Source organism: Motacilla alba, chromosome 4 (genome assembly GCF_015832195.1).
Source record: "Motacilla alba alba isolate MOTALB_02 chromosome 4, Motacilla_alba_V1.0_pri, whole genome shotgun sequence".
NCBI lineage: Eukaryota > Metazoa > Chordata > Aves > Passeriformes > Motacillidae > Motacilla > Motacilla alba.
In genome coordinates, this window is record NC_052019.1 from 37,235,929 (window position 1) to 37,261,188 (window position 25,260).

Consider the following 25,260-nt stretch of genomic DNA (forward strand, 5'->3'; position numbering starts at 1 on the left):
TACCATTTCTTAGGGTCAGCTTGAAAGCTAGAGCTACACACAAACTTTTCGATTGCTTCCTTTTTTGAGTTGCAGTTGGCAAAATGAATAACTGGAACTTAAACATTTGTCTAGTTTTTTCATCACCCATAGACAAGGAGTGTCATTTTATTTAAAAAGAGCAGGCTTTAACTTCTTTTTGTTTTATGCTAATTTGCATGTATCTTAGGGTATACTTCCTCCTTCATTCCCACAGTCTTGCAGAGAAGTATCTCACACAAAACACCCCACAAGCAAGTGCATCATATCCTGAATACAGAGGTGTGTGGTTGTGTGTGTGGGGGGGGAGTGTGTGAAGAGAGGCACTCACCAATTTTCTGGCATCATTTATTTAATTAAGCAGTCCTATCACGAAACCGTTTAGTTTGGAACAGACCTCCAAGATCAGCGAGTTCAACTGTTAATCCAGCACTGCCAAGTCCAGCACTAACCATGCCCACGAACACGCTGCACTCCACCTAACCACAAGCGTGCTGCAAGGGCCCGAGGGAGCACAGCCGCACCCAAGGGCAGCGATGGACGTGACCCGGCAGCCTCGTCTCCTTTCCTGCCCGTGCCCGGCACGGCGGCCCCTGACCCCCTGGAGCGGGAACCGCCTCGGTCCCACCGAGACGCCGGGAGCTGCGGGCGCACAGCCGGGGGAGGCTCAGGGAGGGACCCCCGCTCTGCACAAGCCCGCCCAGCATGAGGAGCCTCCTTGGGCGGGCCGCCGCGGGCACCGGGCACCGCGGCTCCTCCTTCTGTGGGGCCGGGCAGCCGCAGGCCGGCGCTCCGGGTACGACTTACCACAGACAGCGAGCGGGGGCAGCCCTGCGAGGAGCGAGCGAGCGACCACCCACCCTCGTTCCCTCCCTCCGTCCCTCTTCCTCGTTCGCCGCCGCCCCCATGCAGACGGTGGCAGCCCCAGGTGCCCGCCCGGGCTGCCCCCTAGGCACAAGGCAGGGGGAAGCGCCTGCTCCTCCTGTCCCAGGAAGCCGCCCGCGCCCTCCCACCGCCCCAGCCACTGCCCGAGGCACCCAGCTAGGCGCGGATGGCGGGGAGGACGAGGCGGCCCTGCGCCCCGTCCCCGCCCGCGAGGGGCGGTGCTGCCGCTGGGCACCCGCCGGGCCCGCCCCCGCTCCCTGCCCGCGGCCCCTCGGCGGGGCGGTGCCGGGCGGGGCGGTGCCGCGCCTCGCGTCAGCGGCCCCTGCGCGGCGGGGCGGGGAGGGCACGGGAGTCTCGGCGCTGCCGCGGCGGGAGAGGCAGCGGCGGGGCCGGCGGCGGCGGTTCCTCCTCACGGGAACAAAGCGGGGGCGGCGCGGCCACACGGTGAGAGCCGGGTGAGGACGGGGAGGGGGCGGCGCTCGAGCTCCCCCGGGACCCCCGCGCTCCCCGAGGGGCGGCTCGGCGCGGTGCGGCGGAGGGGCCGCGGGCCCGACCCCTCCCTCCATCTGCCCAGCGCCTTGGGGCGGGGGTGACAGCGCCGTGCCCCCCGCCCGCCCCCGCCTCCCGGGGAGCCGTCCCCGCTCGCCCCGTGTCCCCGCAGGGACCCCTGCGCGCCGCCGCCGCGGTGTCCGCCCGCCTGCGGGTGGCTGTTTCCCCGGGGAGCAGGGGAATATAAAGCAGTGGATCGGGGAGGCGGTCCGGGCACGGAGCCCGAGAGCAGGTAGGTGCGGGACGGGCGCCCGGGGAGCCGGGGGCGCCTCTCCCGCAGGCGGCTGCGGGGGCTGGGGAGAGGCGGTCAACTTCGCCCGGCGCTGGGCACTGCCGAGGTCAGCAAGCCTTTTTCTGCCCGCGAAGCATCCTCGTGTGACTTCGCGCAGGGTGTTTTTTTTTTTAGGGGGGCTCTTTAGTGGTGTTTGGTTTTTTTTCCCCCTTCCCTTTCCCAACCCCGTCGCTACATAGCCTGGAGCTGGCTGGGGGTTCGCCCCTGCCTCTGTGGCTGCATACGCAGCGCTCGTGTTGTCCTAACGATATGGCAGTAGCACTTCCTGCTGTAAATCACTTCGCGATAGTTTTTGAAGCGTTTCTTAAAGGCGGCACTGTAATGAACCCTCTTGTCAGTGCTTGCGGTAAGCTTAAAACCCTGTGAGCTGGAGGCTGTTTTCAAGGCTGAGCTGTGTAATGTGCTGCAGTAGTTTTCATAGAAAGGGTAGAAACGTAGTTCACTGTTGGCTTAGTATGGCATAAATGTAATTCCCCTTGCTATGCCCTGTTGGTGTAGGCTGTGTGGTTCTGGACCCCACTGCAGTTACCTTTGCCATCTTCGTCTTGTGAAAGAAAGCTAATCTCAAATGTTCAGAGAGACTGATGTATTAAGAACTATGAAAAGTAAGCTTTATTATAGTGCTGTACTGGGGATAGCTCTTTGTTCTGGAATAATTTGAGGAAATAAAATCACTCAGATGGAAATTTATGGGGAGTTGAATTTAAAAACCTTAGCTGTTAGCATTTAGTTACAATATTTAAAATGAATAGATACATTAATGTTGATTGCTATTACTGTATTCATGTTTCATTTATTGAATTAGTCTAGTGATCTCCTCTTTTGCTCTTTGTATGAACATCATCATATGAAATGGTCTTGCTGACTTTTTCCAGCTTATTAATGCCTTTTTCCCTCAAAAAATTTTAGAGCACAGTCAGAAGAGGAATGGATGTAACATGATACCCTTGCAGTGCTCAAAACACACAAATTCTGCAAAGATTTGTTTTTTCATTAAGTAATACAAAGAAAATGGATGAATCGGCTTTGCTGGATCTGTTGGAGTGTCCTGTTTGCTTAGAACGCCTTGATGCTTCTGCAAAAGTCTTGCCTTGCCAGCACACGTTTTGTAAACGCTGCCTGCTGGGCATTGTGAGCTCTCGCAATGAGCTGCGATGTCCCGAGTGCCGGACTCTAGTGGACTGCGGTGTTGACGAACTCCCCAGTAATATTTTGCTTGTTAGACTACTGGATGGCATCAAACAGAGGCCTCGAAAACACAGTGCTGGCGGTGGGACTGCCAGCACAAACGCTTTGAGGGTCCCCATCACCACTGTAGCTAATTGTGGATCAAAGGACCTGCAGAGCTCGCAAGCTGGACAGCAGCAAAGGGTACAAGCACGCAGCCCTCCTGTTAGGGTGAGTACCACGTGATGACAGTATTTTGTTGCATTCCTGTCTTTTTCTCCACCATTTCAAAACGATTGATGGCCTCTGCTTTGGGATAAGGGCAGTCAGATAGATAATATAGCAAAATAATGTCATTTTGAGAATTTCTGTAGATTTCTAGCAAAGCAGGTCGGTATTCCTATCAGTGTTGGTTTAATGTTGCATAAATACTAATAATGCTTCCTAATTGAAACTCTGTTTTTGAGGCAAGAAGAAGAAATCCTTTGAATTTGTCCAAAGACAGTCAAATAGAGCAAGGCAACTTATGTGGAAAGCTTGAGTTAAGTTATTGTTAGGGATAGAGGTCTTGTGAAGAACATTTGAAATTGTTTTTAGTTTGTCAACTGCAAGACTAGAGATTTCATTTTGGCTCATACACTTTCTGAAATGATTCTTACAATCAGTAAATTTCCTTTAAGTTAGACATAACAAATGTTAAACATGAGCAGAGAAGTTTTGCCACTGGCCTCTAAGCATCTAAATTTTTACTTTCTTTCCTTCAAAAAGAAATTTTTGAATTCCTGCAATCTGCTGAGTTATTTGTACTCTTAATCCTCATCATTTCTTTATTACTTTTTCCTCAAGTATTTTTCCTAGGGGATTTGGAAGTTGTATGTACCATGATGGGACGACATTGCCTTCTTTATATGCTCTAGTTCCTTCCTAAGAGCTACGCAACCTGTAGACTATGTCATACCTTATAATCAAGACTCAGTAGCCTCATTTGTGATTACTCATTCTCGAACCTGTGTCAGGGAATGCAATTTTATGAGACGATAGACCTTGCTATGTTTTATCTAATGTCAAAGCAGGGCAGCTTCTCTGAAAGGTTTTGCTGCCCAGTTTGTTTGAGTTCCCGTGTTTGAAGTGGAGTTTCTGAATGGTTTAGGTGGTTTCTGTCCTGTGGAGTTTATTCGATTTTTATGAAATGTCTTAAGGAGTTCCAAGAAGAGGACTTGAACGTAGTTTTGGCAGGACTAGTCTTTATTTTGAAGTGTATCTAAATGATTTAGTTTACTTACCCAGTGAAGGAAGCCTAACACTGATTTTCCTCAGATGTACGTGACATGATTGGAATCTCTCCAACAGATCTTAGATACACCTTTTAAGTTTACATAAGGATTTAAAATACAGTTGTTTTTTCCACTAGTTGATATTGCTTTCTCTACTTGCTAGAGATCTCATTAGGTTCTTACTTTAGAATATAGAAATTATAATTATCAACTCACTTCCTGCTAATGAGTTTTGTTTTGTATATACATTAATTGTTGAGAAGGTGGTCTGTGGGGTTTTTCTGTTAGTGGTTTGTTTTTGTGGTTTTGGGGAGTTTTCTTTCCAGAATGTAGAATCCTTAAAAAGGAATGCAAAGAAGCATCAGGAATATCAAAACCAGTCTGCTCTTCTCCAGAACTTTAAGGTGTTTACCATGATACCTTGCATTTGCAAATGCTCTTCGACTTAAAACAAAAAACCCTTATAATTTGTTTATATATTTTTGTGTTGCCCTTTGTAAATAACTGTATTTTCAGAGACTGCTTCTCCTCCAAAAAGGTTTCCGGTGCATTGCTGTGCATGAAAGACTGTACTTCAGAGCTTCTCAAAGTCTTATTAGACAAAATAACTTGAATATGAAATATTTTATCTGTCTTTTTTTAATGTTCTATAATATCCTGTTTTGCAACATTTGCATTTCCAGATGTTGTGCAGAGTAGAAAATGATAACACGTGGAAGGTTGCTTCAGTTTATGCTGTACCGTGTGCCGTTAAAACTGTGACCATATGCGTTCCTCATGCAGTAACTGATACTCATTGTATATTGGTGATAGTTTTTAGTGTTTTACAGGAAGTTTTATTCCATCTTTGGTTTTGGAGTTTCACAGGCGTTCTTGTGCCTTCTTTCCTTTGGGAGACAGGGAAAGATGATGATCTCATCATTTGTCTGCTTTGTCCAGAGCCTTTTTCACTAGGAAGCCAGTACCTTTAAGAACATGAACCAACTTTGATGGATAAGAAGGTGGAGATATGAGCTACTTTTCTGTTTTCTATATGAAAAGTGGTTTTGGAAAAAAACAACAGCAAAAAACAACAGTCCAGAAAGCAAAATGCCACTTTAATGGACAGTGTTGAAATGAATGCCCTATTTGTTTTGCTAACTCTAACAAGGATGCTTGCAAATACAGTTCCTCCCTGGGAATTGAAGAGAAAATTCTGTTTCGAGATGAGTGGCAGAGTCAGATTTCCTAAACTAATTTTGCTGAAGGGGAGCAAGTAAATGAAAGTTGCTGTTATGTTAAATGAAGTGAATGTGGATGAAGGCAGTCAAGTCATAAACATTCTGCTTATACCCTGAAGTAATACTAAGCTCATAAATGCCCTTTCAGAGAATGCCATAATTTTCAGAAAAGGTTAATATAACATGTACTGCAGCATGATTTCCTGAACTGTATCAATGACTGTGGAGCCAGCCCTGTAATTGCACACTATATTGCATTCTCTGTATGTATGTGGTGACACATGGCAATAAACAAACAAATGGTTCCTTGAGTCTTGAAACTAATGGAGCTGGGTGGGTGGTGGACATTAACAAATCTTGGGCCTAGTACGTCCCCCACTTGAGTAACCTGTTTTTTACTGTAACCTCTCTGAGCTTTCACTGCTGTAACAGCAGCGATTTCTCTGTGCAAGTTGTTAACCTATTTTGTTCCCTTGCTGTTTTGATGTATAAAGCCTCCTGTGCCTTTCACTGGTACTGGCTGGACCGCACCTGATGGAAAACTTGTGTTTGCTGTCTGCCCAGCAGTTCTGTCCCAGGCAGCCAGCTTGCCAGGGACAACGGTTATACACATACTGCAGCTTCCTCTCTGGTATGGATGGAAATTTAATGCTTTTCTCCTTGTTTTCAAGTGAAAACCTTCAGGTAGGTTGACAGCTTGGAAGAGCTCTAAGAGCCACAGCCTACTGTCAAATCTGCTAGCGACTGGTCATCAGGAGCAAGTAGGGCTGTTGAGGGACTGCATGATCACATGAGCCTTGTTTCCTTCAAAAGAGCATTCAAAAATGTTAGGGTCCATCCTTTTATGTTTATGCTCATGTTATTAATTTTTTCATTTTCACAGAGCATGTCAAACAAGAATTATCCTAAGTTCCTTATGGCAGTTTTACAAAGATAAGCTTATTGCAGGAGTCTTACATGTAGCTCTGTGCAAGTTGCTAGGTGTTGGAGAGCTGTTCTCTCCTAGACAGATTTAAGATGATCCATGTTTAACTTTTCATTGGAATTTGTATTTGCCTAAGACATACTAATTCTCCTTCTAGTTTGTTTATAGACCAGTTTTCTGGAGTTATGGCTATCTTTTCCACAGAACCTAGAGGAGAGTTGTCTAGATAGTCTGAAATCTCATCACTGTAAAAAATATTTTGTAATAAGGTTTTCAGCTATTTTCTGGACCAAATATAGGCAGGAAGGGCTACGAGAAGAATTCAAATGATCTCCATTAACAAGAGAAAAACATGAATAGGTCAAACGTTTGCCATTCCTGATACAGTTGATGCTAATGCTGAGTAAGAATTGATGGTGTAATTTGAGAATATTATTGACCGTATGTCTGTGGAAAATCTTATTGAGAAATGTTACAGTGAAAATCCTGAAGATTTTCCCTTTTTGGTTATTTTTATTCTGGAAAGCCCCTAGAAAATCTGGAGATACCATTCTCGGTGAAGTCGACTTGAAATGAGGGTAAAGAATCATTATAGGCTATTGGAAAATGCTCCTTTAGGTGTTAAAGGGGACTAGAGCCACTAGTATCTGAGCTTCTGAGTTGTTTGTTTGTGATAAATTCTTTTACACTGAGGAGGAAAGAAGGACCCACTAACAGGAGATTGTTTCATGAGTTCTGCTAATACTTAGCGGTGATGCTGTGTCGTGTAAATCCATGCATCCATTTTCATGTTTGTTTAACAAGGAAAGCAATACTAAAATTTTAAATTTCTGTATCTATACTGCTGCAGCAGTGATCATTTGTGATCCAGTAGGCTTGCCTGGGAACAGCTGAAACAGTTGTAATGGCAGAAGGGAAGATAAATGAAGCCAGGTTTTCCACCTGTAGCCATGGTGTTTGACCTTGCCGCACATCTTGAGGCAATAGGGACAGTGGGCTACCTTCTGGTCTGTGTGGACTTAAGCAGGTTGGGCTTCTCTGTCAGACTCAATGGATGATGTAAGCAATTAATTTTCTTTTATCCTAACCACCCTGGAGAAGAGAGCTCAGAGTGCAGCTCTTACAGTTTGACTGTTGAGCAGGTTGCAAAAATCTGACAGAAGCCAAAATCTGACAGGAGCTGCTTTTGTAGTCATGGCCCTTGCTGGACTGTGAAGATCCTGGCAGAACTTAAGTATCAAAAGAAACCTTTTGGACTAGAAGATAACTATAGGATGGAAAATGTGCATTCGTGGATCAATAACTTCATTACATTATTGTAAATAAATATGGGGTTTGCCAAGCATAGCAGCAGGTGTAGATTGGAATGGATGTTTAAATCATCTTGGAACAAGAGTTAGTGGAATACAATAATACAGAGAAATGTATCAGTAAAAGTCTGCTGGAGGGGTACTCTTAGAGGAGGTTCTCGTAGTCATAATAGATCAGATTGTCAAGTATACCCATTTAAAGGAAAAAGCAGTTGTAGAAATATGCAAAAAACAGTGGCTAATGCAGTTATTTTCATGACTGTTACTTGTGATCATAGGCTGGAGAATTGTTATTGATGGTTCCTGATTTTGAGCTGACCCCCCCAACCAAAAGGTTATTCCATACCATATGACATCATGCTCAGCATATAAATCTGGGGAAAGAAGAAGGAATGGGGGGGAATTTCCCTAGTAACATTTGAGAATCTGGAGATGGACACCTATTCATGCTCTGGAGTGGTCATTAGAAAATATTTTGTGAAGTCTTTGCAAATCATATATGCATGCTTTTGTTTCATTTCATGCTTGCTGAGATACCAGATTCCACTTTTATGTTTACAGTTTCTTGTACAGTTTTAATTACTTCTGTACAGTATTTCTTCTATGTAATACTGTTGTATCCTATGTGAAACCAGAGAAAATTTAATGGAGATCATAAATATGAAAGTCGACTGACTCTCATGGTGTTAATGTGTTCCCTTTCAGAGATAAAGAATTAGATAGAGGAGGATAAGCAAAAGGAAGAATTGTCTCTGTATCCAAAGGCATTGGGCTAGGATTGAGAGCTTCCGGGCTCAGTTCCTGGCTTTGCTACAGACATCCTTTATGACCTTGCACAGAGTCACTCAAAGCTCTTTGTGCCTCTGTTTCCCATCTGCAGATATGACTGATAGTACTTTCTTTGTGTGACTCACTATTTAGACTTTATGCTCTCCAGGGCAGACACTGACTTTTTTAAAATATTGGATGTGTCCATGGTTGTTTTACAATGGTTCCACAGTCTCAGCTGAGGTCAGTATATCCTGCTGTTAACTCTAAATCATTGACTTCCACATTACTGGAGAACTGTTCATAATCCATTTCCTGTCCCAAAGACGGTGCGATGCTTAGCGTCACATTGTTAAGAGGATGTAATTTTGTTTGGATGTTTAATAGGAAATCACATTAATACCTCAGTGAGGAAAAGCCTGATACTTGAAACAACTGTGGAAGTCATAGTCCACCCTTCAGCTAGGGAAATCTCCATCTAACTGGCACACTGGTGTGTAGATTTGAATGTGTTTTAAAAAGAATAAGAAGAGAATATCCAGTGTAAATTGTGTTGATAATGCAGAAATGTTTAATTCCATACTTTGAACCTGCATAGCTCTCTTGAACCTGCCAATTAACATTAATCTACTTGATAAAATAGGTGCCAAACTAGTGTAATCCCTTTTTATTAGAAAACAATTAGGTTTTGAAGTAAAATGATCTATAAACTAAAAAAGAAGTTCACATTATTTACATGTGATACTGAAATCTGAAATCCCTTTTTAATTTGTTTGCAAGCTTTTTTTTTTTTTTTTGGTGTCTTCATGTGGAAGAGAGGGCTGTCTCTATTTCCCTTCATTTTCCAGTTTAATATTCCTCCATTTATGTATATTTGTTTAAAACCACCTACATGAAATAAAATAGTCTCCTTTTTTCCTCCACTTTAATGTGGCCAGTGAGTTGCTCTACTCAAAAAGCTTTGATCATTCAGAAAATTTAAACTTCTGCATAAAAAGGGAAGTCTCAAGCTGTTACTTTTAATGGGCTTGTGAAGGGAAGCAGTTCTTTTAGAGAGAATAAAAATCCTTGATTTTTTTTTTCTCATATTACCAAAAAAATCAAATACCAATAAAATTGCTTTATGTAGGTGATCCAGGATCTGGTTAGAAAAGTTAGTCAGTAGTGCAGTTGCTGTGTTTCTCTGTGCATAGTGTCTGGCTTTCTGCAATGCAATTTGGTGGCTTAATAGGCATCGTGTATGTATGGTATGGTATGAGGTATGGTATGAGGAGCTGGTTGGCATGACATCAGCTAGAAATCCTTCTTCTCCCCTCTCCTTTAACTGAGTGAAATGTTTTTTAATGGAACTTCCGTGGTTAGTGCATGGATAGGAACAGCAGAAAACAAAGCTTTTAACTGCAGCTGTGATAATAAAACTGGAAACTTGTTATGATCTGTTGTTTGTCTTTCTTTTGGTGAACTTCCCCTTGCAGTGCATTTGGCCTTCTCTTTATGATACGCTTAACACCTTCCTTGGTCTTTTCTTTGGCTCCACTGTTGTCCTTTATTCAAACGATCTTCTGCCTCTGATATTTCTGTACTACTTCCAAGAAAAAGAAAACATCTAGTTTTCTTACCTCTTTTGTCCCATTTGTCCATGACTGTGTCAGACATAAGGCACAAAAAATAAACAGTAAGAAAGAAAATTTTCTATTGAGGTATGTTGGACTATGTACAGCCTTGTAGTATATTTTGACTAAGATCTGCCAAATACGTGGAGAGCATAAAGTATAAGTTAATATTACTGTATTGCCTAGCCTCCTGGGATTATTCTTCCTTTTTGCTTTTTCTTCTTCTCCTTTAAATCACTGACTGTATCCTCATTCTAGTGTGAGCAAGAGTGTGTCTCAGTAATTAAAGCTGAAATATCATCTGGTCAGCCCTGTTCATGCGTACACCTCATTACTGCCTTCACAGAGGAAAAGTGTGCATCTGTTAAACCTCATTTCCTGTCAGATCCCTCTGTGTTAGACTGAAAAACTTGTCTTGGAAAATCAGCAGTGAATTCTTGGATCAGTTGAACTAGATCAAATCCTTTACTTTTCACATCACTAAATCAGAGTCTTTTTGGATAGCAATTTTTTTTTGTGGTTTTTTTTTTTTTTTTTGGACTGATAATTGCTGCTTTGAGGTGAGCTGGATTAATTTTAGAATTTTAGAAAGCAAGTGGTCCTGAGGTGGGATGGTCACACATCCAAGTGCTCATTTCTGCGCTCCTTACCTCTCTTAGGCATAGAGGGAAGATGACAGTACTGACCTCGGTCAGACTGAACACCGGGAGCTTAGAGCTTTGCTGCACTGAGCATGCCCCTTATCCCCTTCCCGTGGATATTGCCAGAGTTGCCATGCAGTTTGGGTGCAGAACCCGAGCTGGTCAGCACAGGCAATTGGTTAAGTCTGTTTTCACATTTGCATCCTCTAAAATGTCAGGAAATTGTTTGGACTCAGAAAAATGCTCTGCAGAGAAGGGAAATCACTCCAAAGAGGGAAATCTAGTCCAGTATTTTTAATTCTTTAGATATTTGATGCTTATATACGTATTTTTAAAATGTCATTCAATGTTGCCTGGAAACCTACAGATTTGGATTCTCCAGTTGAAGGAGGAGTAAACACAGAAGTCAATGTTTCATTTATGGACACTTGCCAAAGTGTCCATAGGTACACGCTAGGTACATGAAAGTCAGCTGTGGTGTGTGTGTATGAGCAATCCGTTGTACCCTTAGAAGCCTTGGGTTGTGGGTCTCATTTTACACTTGTGGCACCCAAGTATGAGGTTTATTGATCAAAGAAAGTTTTTGTAGTGTAAGAGTATAAACAATTAAGAATTTTAAGTAATATCTTGTCAAGGTCTTTGTTCCCATCTTATTTGGTTCTTGATTAATCTCCTCTACCCCCTGCCCCCCCTCCCCAAGCATAAGGACTTAAATTTTCAAGTATTAAAAAACCAGAACCTGCAAGAATGTGTCTGATCTCCTACAAATGAGGACAAGATTCTGTTGTGCACCATCCCTCTCACACAGTAATTCTGTTTGAAATATTGCTCATATGCTTGGGCTTCCACATCTAATTTTTTGAATATGGTGTGAATTTCTGTTTAGTTTTTTAGTTTGTTTGTTTTTAATTGAACTAAAAGTTCTGGTGTTTAACTGTTCTTTCTATCTTTCTTGATTTTTCATAGTCAAATTAAGATAGTCCATTTTTATATTCTGTAAATGTGCAAAATATAATTTTATAGTTTCTAGCTGAGAAGTATGCTATTAATCATAAATGCATTTTGATCAAAGGTAAGCATTTCAGTGTTGTTTAAATATTAATATAGATAGCATTCTCCTCCTCTCTGAAGTGGAGGACTGCTGCCAGTGCTATTCAGAAGATAAGCCTGGCATCAAGTGTCCTGTTGGACTTCATAACACCTGAAGTGCTCCTCAGTCTTTAGCATTTCTTTGTTAATAAAACTGATTTTATGTCATGGCATTAGTGTTGCAGAAAGATGAGATAACTCTGCTTTCCTCTTCTTGTAAAGGAAAGATGTGCATATTACCTCTCTTGACTTTCTCTTTTCAGCATCTAAGCTTTCAAAATATACATGTGCATTGAAAGCTTTTTAAAGAACTGAACCACTGTTTTACCTTGTGTGAACCACAGTTCTACATGACAAGCTTTTGAAAAGCTCTGATTAAAGACAAAAGTACGCATTTCCTCCAGACTTTCAAGCTGCTGAACCCAAGAGAAGGAATGTAGTCTTACTTGCACAGGGGTGGCAGAACATCAATACTGAATAATTTGAAGCATGTCTCTTCAATTATTCTTTTTTGGTATGCTACCTTAGCCCTTTAGGTTATAGTCTTTGTTTTATTTATATTAAAAATGGGTAAGAATGAAGCACTTCTGACTTTAAAAAGTGTTAAAATGGAAAATAGTAAAAGATAATCAGATGACAATCTGAGTTGGCATATATAGGACATAGCTGTTCTAGAAGCTTATTTTAAACAAATCCAGCAAAGTTGAGTTCACTGCACTGTGGTAAAGTGCCCCTGAGTAGTGAAGAAGCTTTTATTCTGAAGCTAAGAGCTTGCTAAAAGAAAATCAATGTCTCGTGGACCTTCACTTGTTCATGTGTGCCAGTGCCCTTCTATCTCACATGGCCTTTTTTAGGAGCTAGATAAAGAAAGGAGACTTAAATCTTAGCCACTCTAGCAGACTTAAGCCATTTTCAAAACCTGTTTAATTTAACACAGTTTTAAATCCACAGCCTTATTAAGTTAACAAGCCTTCAGCCTTGCCACCAGGTTCTGTAATCCTCTTAGGTCTTGGGACTAAGCAGGGCAGCGATAGTCAATAAGCAGATGAATAGATAATCTTGCAGAAGACAGATCTTCAAGTTAAGAAATGCTGATCTGAATTTCCATTCACTATATGCACTACCACTAGTACTTACAACTTGAGGAAAAAGTTGAAATGAGTATCATTTTGTTTGGGGGAAGGAAGAGTGAATAAAGGAATTTTTTTAAAAAAATGCATTAATTCCTGGTTTGCAACCCAATAAAATTAGGTTAAATTCTAAATAAAGAATAAGGTAGGCAAAAATAACAGTTTTGTTTCCTTGCTATTGTGCATATGCAGATTAAAATCTTCTCATGGTTGTTTCACAAGCTATTTTTGCAAAATTTTCAGGCAATCAGGGTCCAGAATTTAAAGACCACAAAGAACATTATGCCCATAATGTGGCCTTGGCCACCACTGCAGTCTGCATATTGCTTCTGTTCAGTTTTGACTCTTCTAACACTACTGAGATAAAGCTCAGGCTGTTTTCAGGGCATAACTCCTGAGGTAGTGGAGTTGGAGGAATTTTAAAAGAGCCATATGTAGTGGAAGAATTCAGCCTAACAGGAGGATTCCTGCCAGACATGTTCACAAAGCACCAGAGTAGGAACAGAGGAAGTGGATCATAGAATCATTAATGCTGGAAAAGTCCTCCAAGATCACTGAGTCAAACTTATGACTGAATATCACTATGACCACTCAACCATATTGTGAAGTGCCACATCTACTTGTTTTTTGAACACTGCCAGGAATGGTGATTCTACCACTTCCCTGGAGAACTCGTTCCAATGTAGGATTCAAAGCAGGTCCAGGACTTGGAGAGGGTGGCAGAAGAGCTGAACACACATCTAGCTTTGAGGCATGAAAGCAATCACTTATCTCATTGAAAGGGTGGGAGAAAGCTACTGGGAGGAGATGGCTGAAAAGCAGAGTAATTTCAGTACTGATGGATGATAAAGACCCAAATGGTCAAGTAATAAGGGAGGAAGAGGGACAGTGGTTTTGAAGGAAAACTGACTGTGGCAGTAGGCCTGGAACATAGCAATAGACCATTTAGATAATATACTAGAGAGGAAATGGGATCAAGCAAATGACTTTTGGCTCACTGGAATTGAATTAGGGACTTGGTGAGGGGGAAGTGCTGCAGGAGCAAGCTGAAGAGGTAGTTTGATGTTTGAGGAAGGTTTTGGAGAGCACCAAAATAGAAAAGTTGCTATGGAGGTGTTGGCTAGACAAGAGGTGAGAAAGAAATGTAAATGTGTTGACTCACATGCCATCTCGTTTCCTTCAGTATGTATTTGAATACTGTGTATTTCATTTTTTCGTTGTTTATTTTGTAATAGCGTGTCATGTATTATGTGACATTTAGACTAGTACAATTACAAAATGGTCAAAGAACTTCCATTCGGGGCTTTGAAGATTACTTCTGCCATATCTCACTTTGAGATTCTTCACAGGATTCTGAAAACCTCTGTTTTACTACTAATGTATTCTCATTGTCCTTATAGAACCAATAAAGCTGCAAATTCTATATTTCATTAAATGATCGAAAGGAATATACAAAAAGGGGGGCTAGTGTCTTAGGAATTGCTGGGAAATTGAAAAAGATTCTCAAAGAAGGAGGAAAAAATAAACATAATCTGTGACTGTTTGGATTTGATGACATTTTCTTTCGTCTTACTTCCATATTTCCTAAGTCTTTTGTCTATTCCTTCAGTTAGTAGTAACGGAAAATAAGGATTTAAACATCACACTAGCATTACAGAGCATGGTCACAATCTATTCTTTTGAATTCAGTCGTGATGATAACAAGAATGAATTTTATGGTACTTGTTCTCCAAGAAAAACAATGGAATATTTTCAGTATGTTTTCAATCTCTTGGAGCAGCTCACCTTTCTGTAATACTTTTAAAAGAACTATCTTTCCAGAACTATGGTTTCAAAATATTGGTTTCCAGAATATTGGTTTCTGTAAGGGAGGTTTTGTTTACTTTAACGAATAAGGGAATTGGATTTTCAGTGCAGAACTAGAATAACTAGTGGGCTGTTTCTGGAAATGGGTTCCCAAGGTAGTTTAAAATTTCAATAAATGTTTATCTTCTTGTACTGAAACCTCTGGACCCAGAAAGAAACATAAGGGTCAAGGAAAACTTATTTCTGACTTCAGCTCCTGTTGTGTGTTTATGCACTTTTCTCAAGAAAGCATTCTTTTTCATATATTCAATTCAGAGTTGTGTTGCTTGCAACAGGGAACTGATGTCATTTATGCTTTCCTATTCATTTTTTATCACCCTACCATTTAATGGAACAGCATGAAAGACATAAAAATTTATTTTAAACAGCATAGAAGAGAAACCAATTATCCTCTGCAGTCCATACACAGGTAGTGTGGGTTTTCCCATTTATTAAGTACTATGTCTTAAACAGTTAAATAAGGAATATTCATAATTGCATGTGTAGTGTGTAGTGTTTGATAGGGAGACTTTTTTTTTAAAGTATAATACTTGTTTCAAATTTTCTTTTTCTGAGTTTGCACTAAAAGAATTCAAGGAAACTGGGGATATGAGTTAAACCAGCTCAAGTGTCAGGAAGTGTTTGTTCCCTTTTTTCCCCTGCAGCAATCAGAATTTTACGTAGAAAGTGCCGTTTTTAAAATATTCTCTGAGTAAAACTTTATGTAATGTGGCATTCTTATTCCTTTTAGAGATTTTGAAACGTCTGCAGTTAGGCTCTACCACACAGTTTCTTATTTTTTGATGTTGTTGGGAGTTACATGAGTTACTGAGATAGATTGGTGGATGAAGTTTGTGCCTGTTTTCTTGGGGTTTGTAGGCTGTGGTTGCCTAGGTGGGTGTATATTTTTGTCTGTAGTGTACTGCTCAGTTCACAAGTAAGAGCTTATATTAGAAATGGTTAAAAAAGAAATAAAATTATTTTGGAGACAGTTTTGTACTTGCAGTCATGGAAGATATGGACTTCCAATATTCAGAGGTACACTTCCTGGAAGAAACCTCTGAATATATGAAATTTTTTGTCTTCTTACAGGGGATTTTAGTGCTGCTTCACTTAGATACAGTCAGATTGGAGTCCAGTTGCACATAGGAGGTTTGAAGTTCAAGGTAATTTATCTGAATCAAACCACACACGATCTTGGTCATTGTAGTCAGGCATGTCTTACAGCTTGAAAAACCTTTCAGCCCAGTATGCAGTAACCACAGCATAGTCTCACCTATTGAAAATGGAAAATGAAGTATTCCGGTATTCCACATTCTGTGTTTCAAGCCAACCTTCAAGTTGTTGCTTTCAGGAATTACTAAGTTTCGATTGTGTAAGATACCTTGTGATGTCTGAGAACTCCTCCTTGTGCTTAAACAGATAACCCTCAGATCTGGACACTGGCTGCAATTTCATTTAGGAAATCATCATGCTCTCTCTTCTAACTACTGCTGTTTGCACTGTGAGGTTAGCACTCTGCTTCTTCCTGGGAAGATGCATCTAATTCTTGGGAAGTCAAGTACCTCTGGTGCTCAAAGCTAGAACATAAGTGAAAATTTTTAAGATTTCGTATGAACCAAAATCAAGTTATGCACTAGTTTTCTAGACTTGAATACATAAATATGTTTAAAAACTGAGATTCATATTCTTTCTGCATGTTTCATGTTTGGGGAAGACGTAGAGGCAATGAAATTTTTGTGAGAGTGTGGCTTTTTTAACTAAAGGAATACCCTTTGTTTTTGCAAAAGAAGACCAAACTTGGCACCAAATTGTTGGGGTTGGTCATTACCACAGAGCTCTGGTTTTGGGTGTGGATTCCAATTATTGAAGTTTAGGCTGAACATGCCATTAGATGCCAAACTGTGCTTTGTTTTCGGAGAAGGTAGTCGATTTTTATAGGATAAATGAATTTGAATGTCTTAATGGTGGTACTTGCCGGATGAAATAGCATTTGATTTGTTCTGTGCTGTGAAACAAGAATACTTTTTTGCAGATTTCTTTTGTCTGTTCAGCATATAAAATTTAATTGATGAAATCTGTCCAAAGTGGTCTTACGTAAACACTCACTATGTTTATATTTTTCAGGATCTTGTAACTATAGAAATAAAATTGCAGTTTTGAACTTTGCTATTAAAATATACACTGGAAAATATTCTGTTGGAATACAGAGGAGTGTTAATGGCTTCCATAAAAACAGATCTGGTAAAAATCAGTAAGTACATTAGATATCCTTCATTAGAGAGACCGTGGTCTTAATGTTCCTTTGGTAGCTGAAACAATAAAATTGCTGCTTAAGGCACTGATCAGCAGAATAAGTCTGGAACAGGGAAGACTACTCTATGAAGACTGATAAAACTGACCATAAATAGCAGAGCTGGGTCACTGGTGCATGCCTGAAGAGAAATGGAATTTTTGAGAGAGTGTTAACAAGAAGGAAGAAATGCATCAGAGCTTTGCATGAACCATCAAGGCAACAGATGACACTCTAGGGAGCACAGTAATTTCTGATAGCACCAAAAAATTACAAAGGATGCTGTTTCTTGGTCATGTTAGTTTTGGATAAAATCATGATTTTATGAATATTCTTGGTAAATATTATTTTGAATTTCATTTTGTCTTTCTAATGAAGGTCAGTCAGCAAGGACCTAGGAATGTTGGCTAGCTGTTTAGATTGAGGGCTAACAGATATTTTGTACTTTACCTCTCTGGTTTTTGTTTGTCTTTGCATGCAATGTTTTCAAAAAACATTGAAAAAATTGTACTGGATATAGAAGGCCCATATTTTCTCTGTTTTGTCATTTTGTCAGTATGCCTAATGTCTGCATTAAGTGAATCACCTTAATTAAGGTAAGTCAGCCTTTGGTTCAGTATTTAATATGTTGTGAAGATCAGTACCAGTGATTGTAGTGGCTTAATTATGTAGACTTTTGGCCCCCTTTCTAAAGGGGAACAACTGAAGTTGTTCTGCTCTGTGAAAATAAAATATTCACTGGAAAAAGGATTAAAGCCCAACTGTTCACATCTCAGGCAAGTGCTGGGGTCATTGAGCCAGAGAATTGTTTTGTCATCACTTTCAGTGCTCCAGTAGAGGTTAGGGGAAATCCATGCCAAGACGTCTGTGGTTTGGTGGTTAGAGCTCATGCCGTGTTGGATCATGTATTGCAGGTATGAATGATGCTTTTTATGGAAAGAGAACCTTTTTTCTTTTTTTTTTTTTCCTAATCTCCTTGGTTGTATCCGCAGTGAATAATTTGATGAGATAAAATAATTCTGATTGCATATTTTGTCTAGAAAGCACTTAATTAACCATGGCACTAAGTGTGGTTTTCCTCACTTTTTGACTATCAGATGGGGAACATAACATTTGTTGTTTGTGTTGGCTTAGCTGTGCTATTTCTCTTCTCATTTTCCTCATGTAAAGATGAGATTAATTTAGGAGAAAATTGTTTGTTTCTGACTTCTGTTTTTATGAGAAAATAGTGCCTCTTGGGATAAGCTTTCAGATGTTGCAGAATTATTGTTTTGAAAGAAACTAATACTTGGCAAATGATAAATTAAGGGGTTATTTTACGAGTTAAATTGCTTTTAAAATGGCGGCATTGGAAGCATACATAACTTTGAATATTATGTTTCAGGTATGCTGTATCTCTGTGAGCCTGTCGGGATTATATGACTGCTATTGAATTTGAAGGAAAAATAAAAAAACCCAGTAATTTTAGTTTACTGTTATTCCCTTAATACTAGTACCAAATACTACTATCAAAGTACATTGAGATGTATGTGGACTTCAGTTTTTCATATGACCTTGCACACTATGTAGCCTTTTTCCTATTCAAGTAGGTTCTTTCTAAGTGGTAGAAAAAAAAAAAGATTAAATTTTGTGAGCTTTATGTTACTGCACAAAGTGTTTGAAAGCTTAGTAGTAAACTGTATTTGAGAAGAACTGCTGAGCAGTGTAATATTACTTTGTTTCTTTTTTTAAAAAGTAAAATAGAACCTCAGTCTTCTACCTCCAAGGAGAGAGAACAACTGAGGCTCTACAAATGTAGTATTATTGAGAAGTACAAGTACATACTCATCATGGCTCTAGATGGAGAATAACTGTTCTACTTGATGCATGCAGATGAGAGAATAAAAGGGCCTGTAATGGGCCATATAAAATGCTGGCACTAGAAAGCTGAACTACTGGTGTGGAGAAACCATCCCTTTGTTCCTTTTGCACGTTCTCCATTTGCTCTGTGCAGTACTTCAAATAAAATGGAAAACTAGGCTTTTCATGGGTGTATTTTACTGCTTGGCTTCTACTTTTTTGTTTATCGCTTGATTATTTTTTATTTATGTGAATTACTTCTATGTATTGCTTGAGTTTATGTATTTTTAATCTCTCGTAATCAGGGTGCACCAGTGATAATTGTCTTAATGTAGCTATAATGATTTTTAAACTCATGGCTTTCTTGCAATTTCTGTTGGTGTGAACCATTTAATATAATTTTGAGTTTGGAAATGCAGTCACCCAGCAGAGTGTGCACAGAAAGGACTGCTGGACTGGCTTGGCACTCTGTGGTCTAATCTACTCAGGGATAATTAGTACAAGCATTAGAGATAGTTCCAGCCAGGCAGCATTAACACGAAGTTTCTAAGAAACCTCTTGCGTCTAGTTTTGTTTCATTAGTATTGGCAGTGCTGGAAGCAGAGGAGAGTGCTGCCAAGGTTATTACCAGTGGATGGCCCAGCCTGTTCTTGGCTGGAGGTGGGACCCAAAACATTGGAGTCTAGCTTACATCACTACTCTGCTTTGGATGTTGCTCAGTCCAAGGCCGACAAAATTAGGAGGAATTCTTATTCCAAGTGACATTGTGCTGGAAGCTTCTCAGAAGTGAATCATCTTTGAATAGACAAGACTGTTAAATGCAAAGCGTATCCACCAGCGTTTTCCTGTGTGTGCTTTCAGTGTTTGGATTTTCCAGTTTGTAGCGATAACATTGCAATGAAATGTGCCACCAAGGCACATCAGAGCTGCTGTCACTGTCAAAAACTAAATTTAGCCTCCAGCATTTTAACAGTAAAAATAAGCTGTTCATCTATCTCTTAAGCTAATATGTTGCTGCGATGAGAAAGATCTGTTAATAAGCAGTAGCCTTTGTGAGTGTAGACTTAATCATAGTAGATTTAATGATAAGGTTTATTAATGGAATCCTCGCCTCACACTTGCTCTTGTTGAAATTCAGTGTGCTTTCCATTGCAATTACTTGTGAGAGATCTTCATTTAAGTGCTAGTTTCGGAAACTAATTTTAGGCATATTTTTGCAGCAGGAAGTGAATGTATCCCGTAACATTCTTCTGCAGAAACCTGTTTTTACCATTGGTGGGGAACCATCAAATTTTTTCTCTCTGAGAGAGAAATTGTGTTTATATTCTTACTGTCTTTTGCTAGACTGGCAAAGACTTGACTGTTAAGATGTTAGATACTGCAGCTTTGATCACATACAGGAACTGTGATTTTGGTTTTCCAATGAGTGGTATTCCACAGAGATCCACTGCAGGTAGCCCATAGGTACCTCTGAAAAAAAGTAAATGTCTGAAATCCTGCCTCTTCACAGCTGAGTGAAACTAATCCTGAACTGCAGAAGACTAGTTCACTGGTATTCACAGTATGAAATCCTCTCTAGAGTGAAATGGTTACTTTGGGGATTCCTTCAAATGTTTTTTTCTTCAAAAACAAAAAGCTCCCCTTAAAATAGGACATTCAATTAAAATAACAACAGCAAAAACCTCTACACAGTATTTCAGTGTCTTGAGTACTTCCCAAAATACATAGGCCTGTTACTCTCAGTATGTGGGGCTGTAGATTCTTCAGCTCTTGTTTGTGGGAAGTGGGCACTGTCCACCCAGCTACAGGCTGAAGAACTGTAAGTCATCTCTCTTGTCGTGCAGGCCATGCCAGGAAAAGAAACACAGTTATTTGAGTCAATTGCAAAAGGTCAGTAGAAAATGAAGAGGGAGTAAAACAACTACCAGGGCTACTGTGCATCTCGGATTCAAGAAGATCAGCTACACTTAGTATTGTTTTACAACAGATGCCTCCAAATCAGCATAAAGGATGGTCTTTTCTTCTTAATTTCTCAAAGGTGAAATTGCTTTAAATGCTCAATATGGTGAGCATTGTAAGTGCCACTGGTGGCAGTATGCTAAAATTATGCTATAATAGCATTGAAATAGATATGAAGTAAGTAAAAAGTGAAATTTTTCATTAGGCACAAAAGTCTTTAGCCATAGCTAAAGAATATCTGTAGACAGAATTGTAATTGTAGGTTAAATGTTTCCAAAATTCTTTGTATGTTAAGGAGGTTTTGACTCACAGTAAGAAAATTATTTTTGTTGGAGTTTGAAAATTTTGAGCTTTTTATTGTTCTTGCTTCTTAAAAAGCATCTCAGTGACCTTAGAGGGCACAATTTTAAGAAAACAAATTTTCAATGGATGACTGTCTGTGCTTAGATGAACCTGGATTTCTCAGATGAAGATCAGTCTATTTCATTAACTCAAAGAGAAGGTGGAAGGGAGAGCTGTCAGTGTGCTGGCTAGGTGAACAATTCAGCGCTGTGTGACACTTTGAGTTCCCATACCATCTTATTTTTTTTTAAGACAATTTATGTTTGCTTTCAGTATTGTGTTTGTATTCCAAAAGAATTTGTAGTTTCAATACTTAAAATTTATTTAAGATTATTTTACTATAAGCCTTTTAAAACTCAATACTGGACAGTATCAAATAATGTGAGATTAAATATTCATTAACAGACATGGAGGAGAAATCTTTCATTTATGAAAACCTGATATGTCAGACAGGGAGGGCTTAGAATTCCAAGCTACTGTAAAAATTGCTTCTTTTAGTAATATTTCCGACTCACAGATTATTTTAGAAATTACTGGGACAGAAGTAATGAGCTATCCTGTAGTTCCTGTCCCTAAATTATTTTTAGGTGTAGCAGTGGTTGATGAGGCAAATTGCTGCCTTCATCTTGAATGGACTGGTCTTATTTATAAATAAATATGTAGATGAAGAAGGCTGTAAAATAGGTTTAATTGTAGTCTTCAGTGGTATAAATAAGGAAAGAACCACTGGATCCTTCAGGATTTCAGGTCTTTGTTACGTGTTGATATGTAATTTAAATGTGGCTCTTAAAAATTTATAACTTTAGTCGTAGTTGGAAAGTATTGAGTACTAATTTCTGTTGTGGCAAAATTAGTATTTCGTGTTTTCTGTAGGTATATAAGTGAAGTGAAGTGAAGATGCTGAAAATTAGTTTCAGTGTACACATTCTGTAAACAACTGTGGAAAAGGCAAATAAGTTATTATCAAATAAGAATTTTTTTAGTGTCTTAATAGTCTTCACTTGGTGGATAAACTTATGGCAAATTATATTTCTTTGTAAAAGAGGTGATAGAAATATGTATAAGGTTTTGTGGAGAAGAGTGACAACAGATAATCTTTTATTAGTTTCCCCATTTTTTTGTGTGTTTTTTTTTCTGTCATTGAAGTCTGAGCTCTTATTAGAAAGATTATATTATGATACAAAAGTACTTTCTGAAATTCAGTGTATTCAGTGAATTGGATTACCATTTAGATCCTGTTTCCAGCAGGCAGGGAGTTGAGGTCTGTAATTCTCAACAAGTACATTTGAGTGGATCAAGGGTAGTTGATTGAATCTGATTCACAGGACTGTCTCCTGTAGTCATGATGCATTTTACACACCACTCATTTGTTTTTGCCTTCTCCGCTAAAGTTTCTTACCTGAGTAGCTTATCCTACTGTCCACTGCAATAAGTGTAGCAAGCTGTGAAAATAACATGTTTTCAGAGGAAGGATGACACTCGTTTCCTTTTGAACGAATTATATGTTGTGTTAGGAAGTTGTTTTCACTTCAGCCTGTAGGTGAAGATGGAGGCACAGCAACACCATCAGTATATTGCTATATTTAGTAACCATTGTATTCGTACATTCATAAATATTGATCAGTGTATTATGTGTTCAGCCAGTGTTACATATGCAAGGTACCTCTGATGAATTCTTACTTTTAATTTAAAAGAAAGCAAAATAAGCATACTATGATGGGTAAAGGAATAAAATGAAGTGGCCAAAAGAGATGGGCTTGTATTGTAGTGTTCTAGACCAAATCTAGAAGTATTCTTTCCATTCAGGTTCCTGTGGTCAAGGTTGCTCCCCGGCCCAGCCATATGAAACTATTACAGTATGTGAATTATAAAAATTTCTATATTGTGAGAGAGTATTCTCGGTAAGCTGTGGAGTTTTTCTAACTCTTTGTAGGCTTGTGTGGAGTTGGACATTATGGAAAAGAAGGAAGGACAGGAAGCACTCAGAAAAAACCTGAAATTTACAGGATGAATTCAGAAATTTCATTTTTGGCCCTCGGTAATAAAGTGCATTACTGAAAGCTGTCTTTTAGTTATGACTGTAAGCCACTATTAAGTTCCAGCTCTTAAGCTGAATGTATGACATTGGGCAGATCACTTTTTGTGCTGAGTCAAGATCGTTGATAGGTTTATCTGTGGCAATTCCAACTGTTATCACTCCTGTCTTCTGCTAAAGGTTACTGATACAGTCAGCTTAGGCTAATGGGCAGGTTATGAACTGTGCCTGCTGATGAGCTAGCACATGGAGTTTTTCCTATTGTCCTTGCCAAATGGACTGTAATCTTCAGCAGGAAAGTGGAGTAGAAAATAGAAGCAGTAACATTCAAGATGCTGCAGTAATATCTTCCAGAGAGCTTGAATTAGTCTTTAGTTCTTGATCTGTGAAATAACTATGATAATATTTTTTTTCTTTCTTAAAATAAATTTTGTCCACTGCTTATTTACTTGATACCTAAGATTAAGGGGAGTCAGAAATCATCTTGTGCTTCATTTAGGTATTGGAATGAGGAAACATCCATGTACCCTAAAAGAGAAATAATGCAATTCTCTAGCTTGTGCAACTAGATAAGTCAGTTGTTGTAATTTACAGAAAGCTTGCCAAAGCAAATTATTTTTCAGTCAAATCATTAATTATGATTTATTTCATGCTGAATTTTTAGCAAAAAATTACTGCACCTGAAACAAGGATTAAAAGTAGTACTGTTTTACACAAGCAGGTTTTGTTTTTGTTTTTTTTTAATTATCAGAGGGCTGAAAGACCTTTCCTATAAGCTGAGAGAATTGTAGTAGTTCAGTCTGAAAAGACATGGCTCCAGGGAGACCTTAGAGCAACCTTCCAGTACCTGAAGGGAGCCTACAAGAGAGCTGGAGAGGAATTTTTTACAAGGATGTGGAGTGATAGGACATAGGGGAGTGGCTTCAGAGTAGGAGAAGATCCATTTACATTAGACATTAGGAAGAAATTCTCTATTGTGAGGATGGTGAGACACTGGAACGGGTTGCCCAGAAAAGCTGTAGATGACCCAGCCCTGGAAGTATTCAGGTACAGGTTAGGATGGGGCTTTGAGCAATCTGGTGTAGAGAAAGGTGTCCCTGCCCTTGGCAGAGGGGTTGTAGGTAAATAATTTTGAAGGTCTTCTCTAACCCAAAGCATTCTGTGATTCTATGGTTTCTTATGGAAATTACAGATTACTGATTTCAGTAGTGGACTTGCATGGCTATGAGTTAGCTAGTAGCAGCAAACACAGCTGGTTTTTGGACATGCTGTATCTAACTGTATTTTGAGGCCTAATTTGATTTTTAAAAAAACATTTTTTTTAAGTAATAAGTGATGCAGGTCTGTTCTCTATTGTATTTTTTCTCTCCAGAAACCCTGCACATCTCTTTTTTTTTGATGAAATGAGCATGTAAAATTTGTGCATTTATAAAACATTTGGTTTCCAACACATTTAGATCTTCTTTGGGGGGTATGATAAGAAATCTCAAACATGGAAGTACTGCATAGTGATGGCATTTGCACTAGAATATTGTGTGGTATTTTTAAAATTATCTGTGTTGCTCTTGAACTCTGTAATACAAGAAATTAAGGTTGCTTACTCATCAATGAGTTTTTTTAAGATTGTATCTACACACTTGTTGATATGGAAATCATTGTACTGACAAAATGGAATGAATATAAATTTCCCAATGGCAAACAGAATATTAAAACAACATAGACAAATCTTGGCAAAATTGGTTACAAACTCCCTGTAGATTACAGCAGTATAAATCAGATATTTTTAGCATAAACTAAGTTACCTGTATAGTATACTGTGTGAAAAATTTGTGATTTTTTCTTATAAGTTAATGCTTAAGTATTTCTCTTATGCATTCAGTAAACAAAAAATGGTCTTTTCCTTATTCTAGCTGTATGTATACAGCTTTAGTAACACACAGTTGAGTATTCACTTCAGAAAGCTGTAATTAAACTAGCATAGAGTCTTGTCTTTAGCCTTTTTCATGTGCAGTCCTTAAGTACTTGCATTATACAATCTTAAAATACAGTTTTTAAAACCTTGGATA

The 25,260-nt window shown here is 39.3% G+C and overlaps 1 protein-coding gene across 4 annotated transcripts in view; it reads left to right on the forward strand.

Moving 5' to 3' along the window:
• The first annotated feature begins 1,209 nt into the window (after positions 1-1,209).
• SH3RF1 (SH3 domain containing ring finger 1) overlaps positions 1,210-25,260 on the forward strand; it is an 84,769-nt gene continuing 60,718 nt past the window's right edge. For 2 of the 4 annotated variants that reach the window (XM_038134530.1, XM_038134533.1), the window contains exons 1-2: positions 1,210-1,347; positions 2,654-3,142. In XM_038134530.1, coding sequence (XP_037990458.1) covers positions 2,756-3,142 — 387 coding nt within the window. In that variant the 5' untranslated portion in view covers positions 1,210-1,347; positions 2,654-2,755. Of the gene's footprint in view, positions 1,685-2,653; positions 3,143-25,260 lie in introns of all 4 variants that reach the window. The other 2 variants (XM_038134531.1, XM_038134532.1) reach the window with 2 other exon arrangements.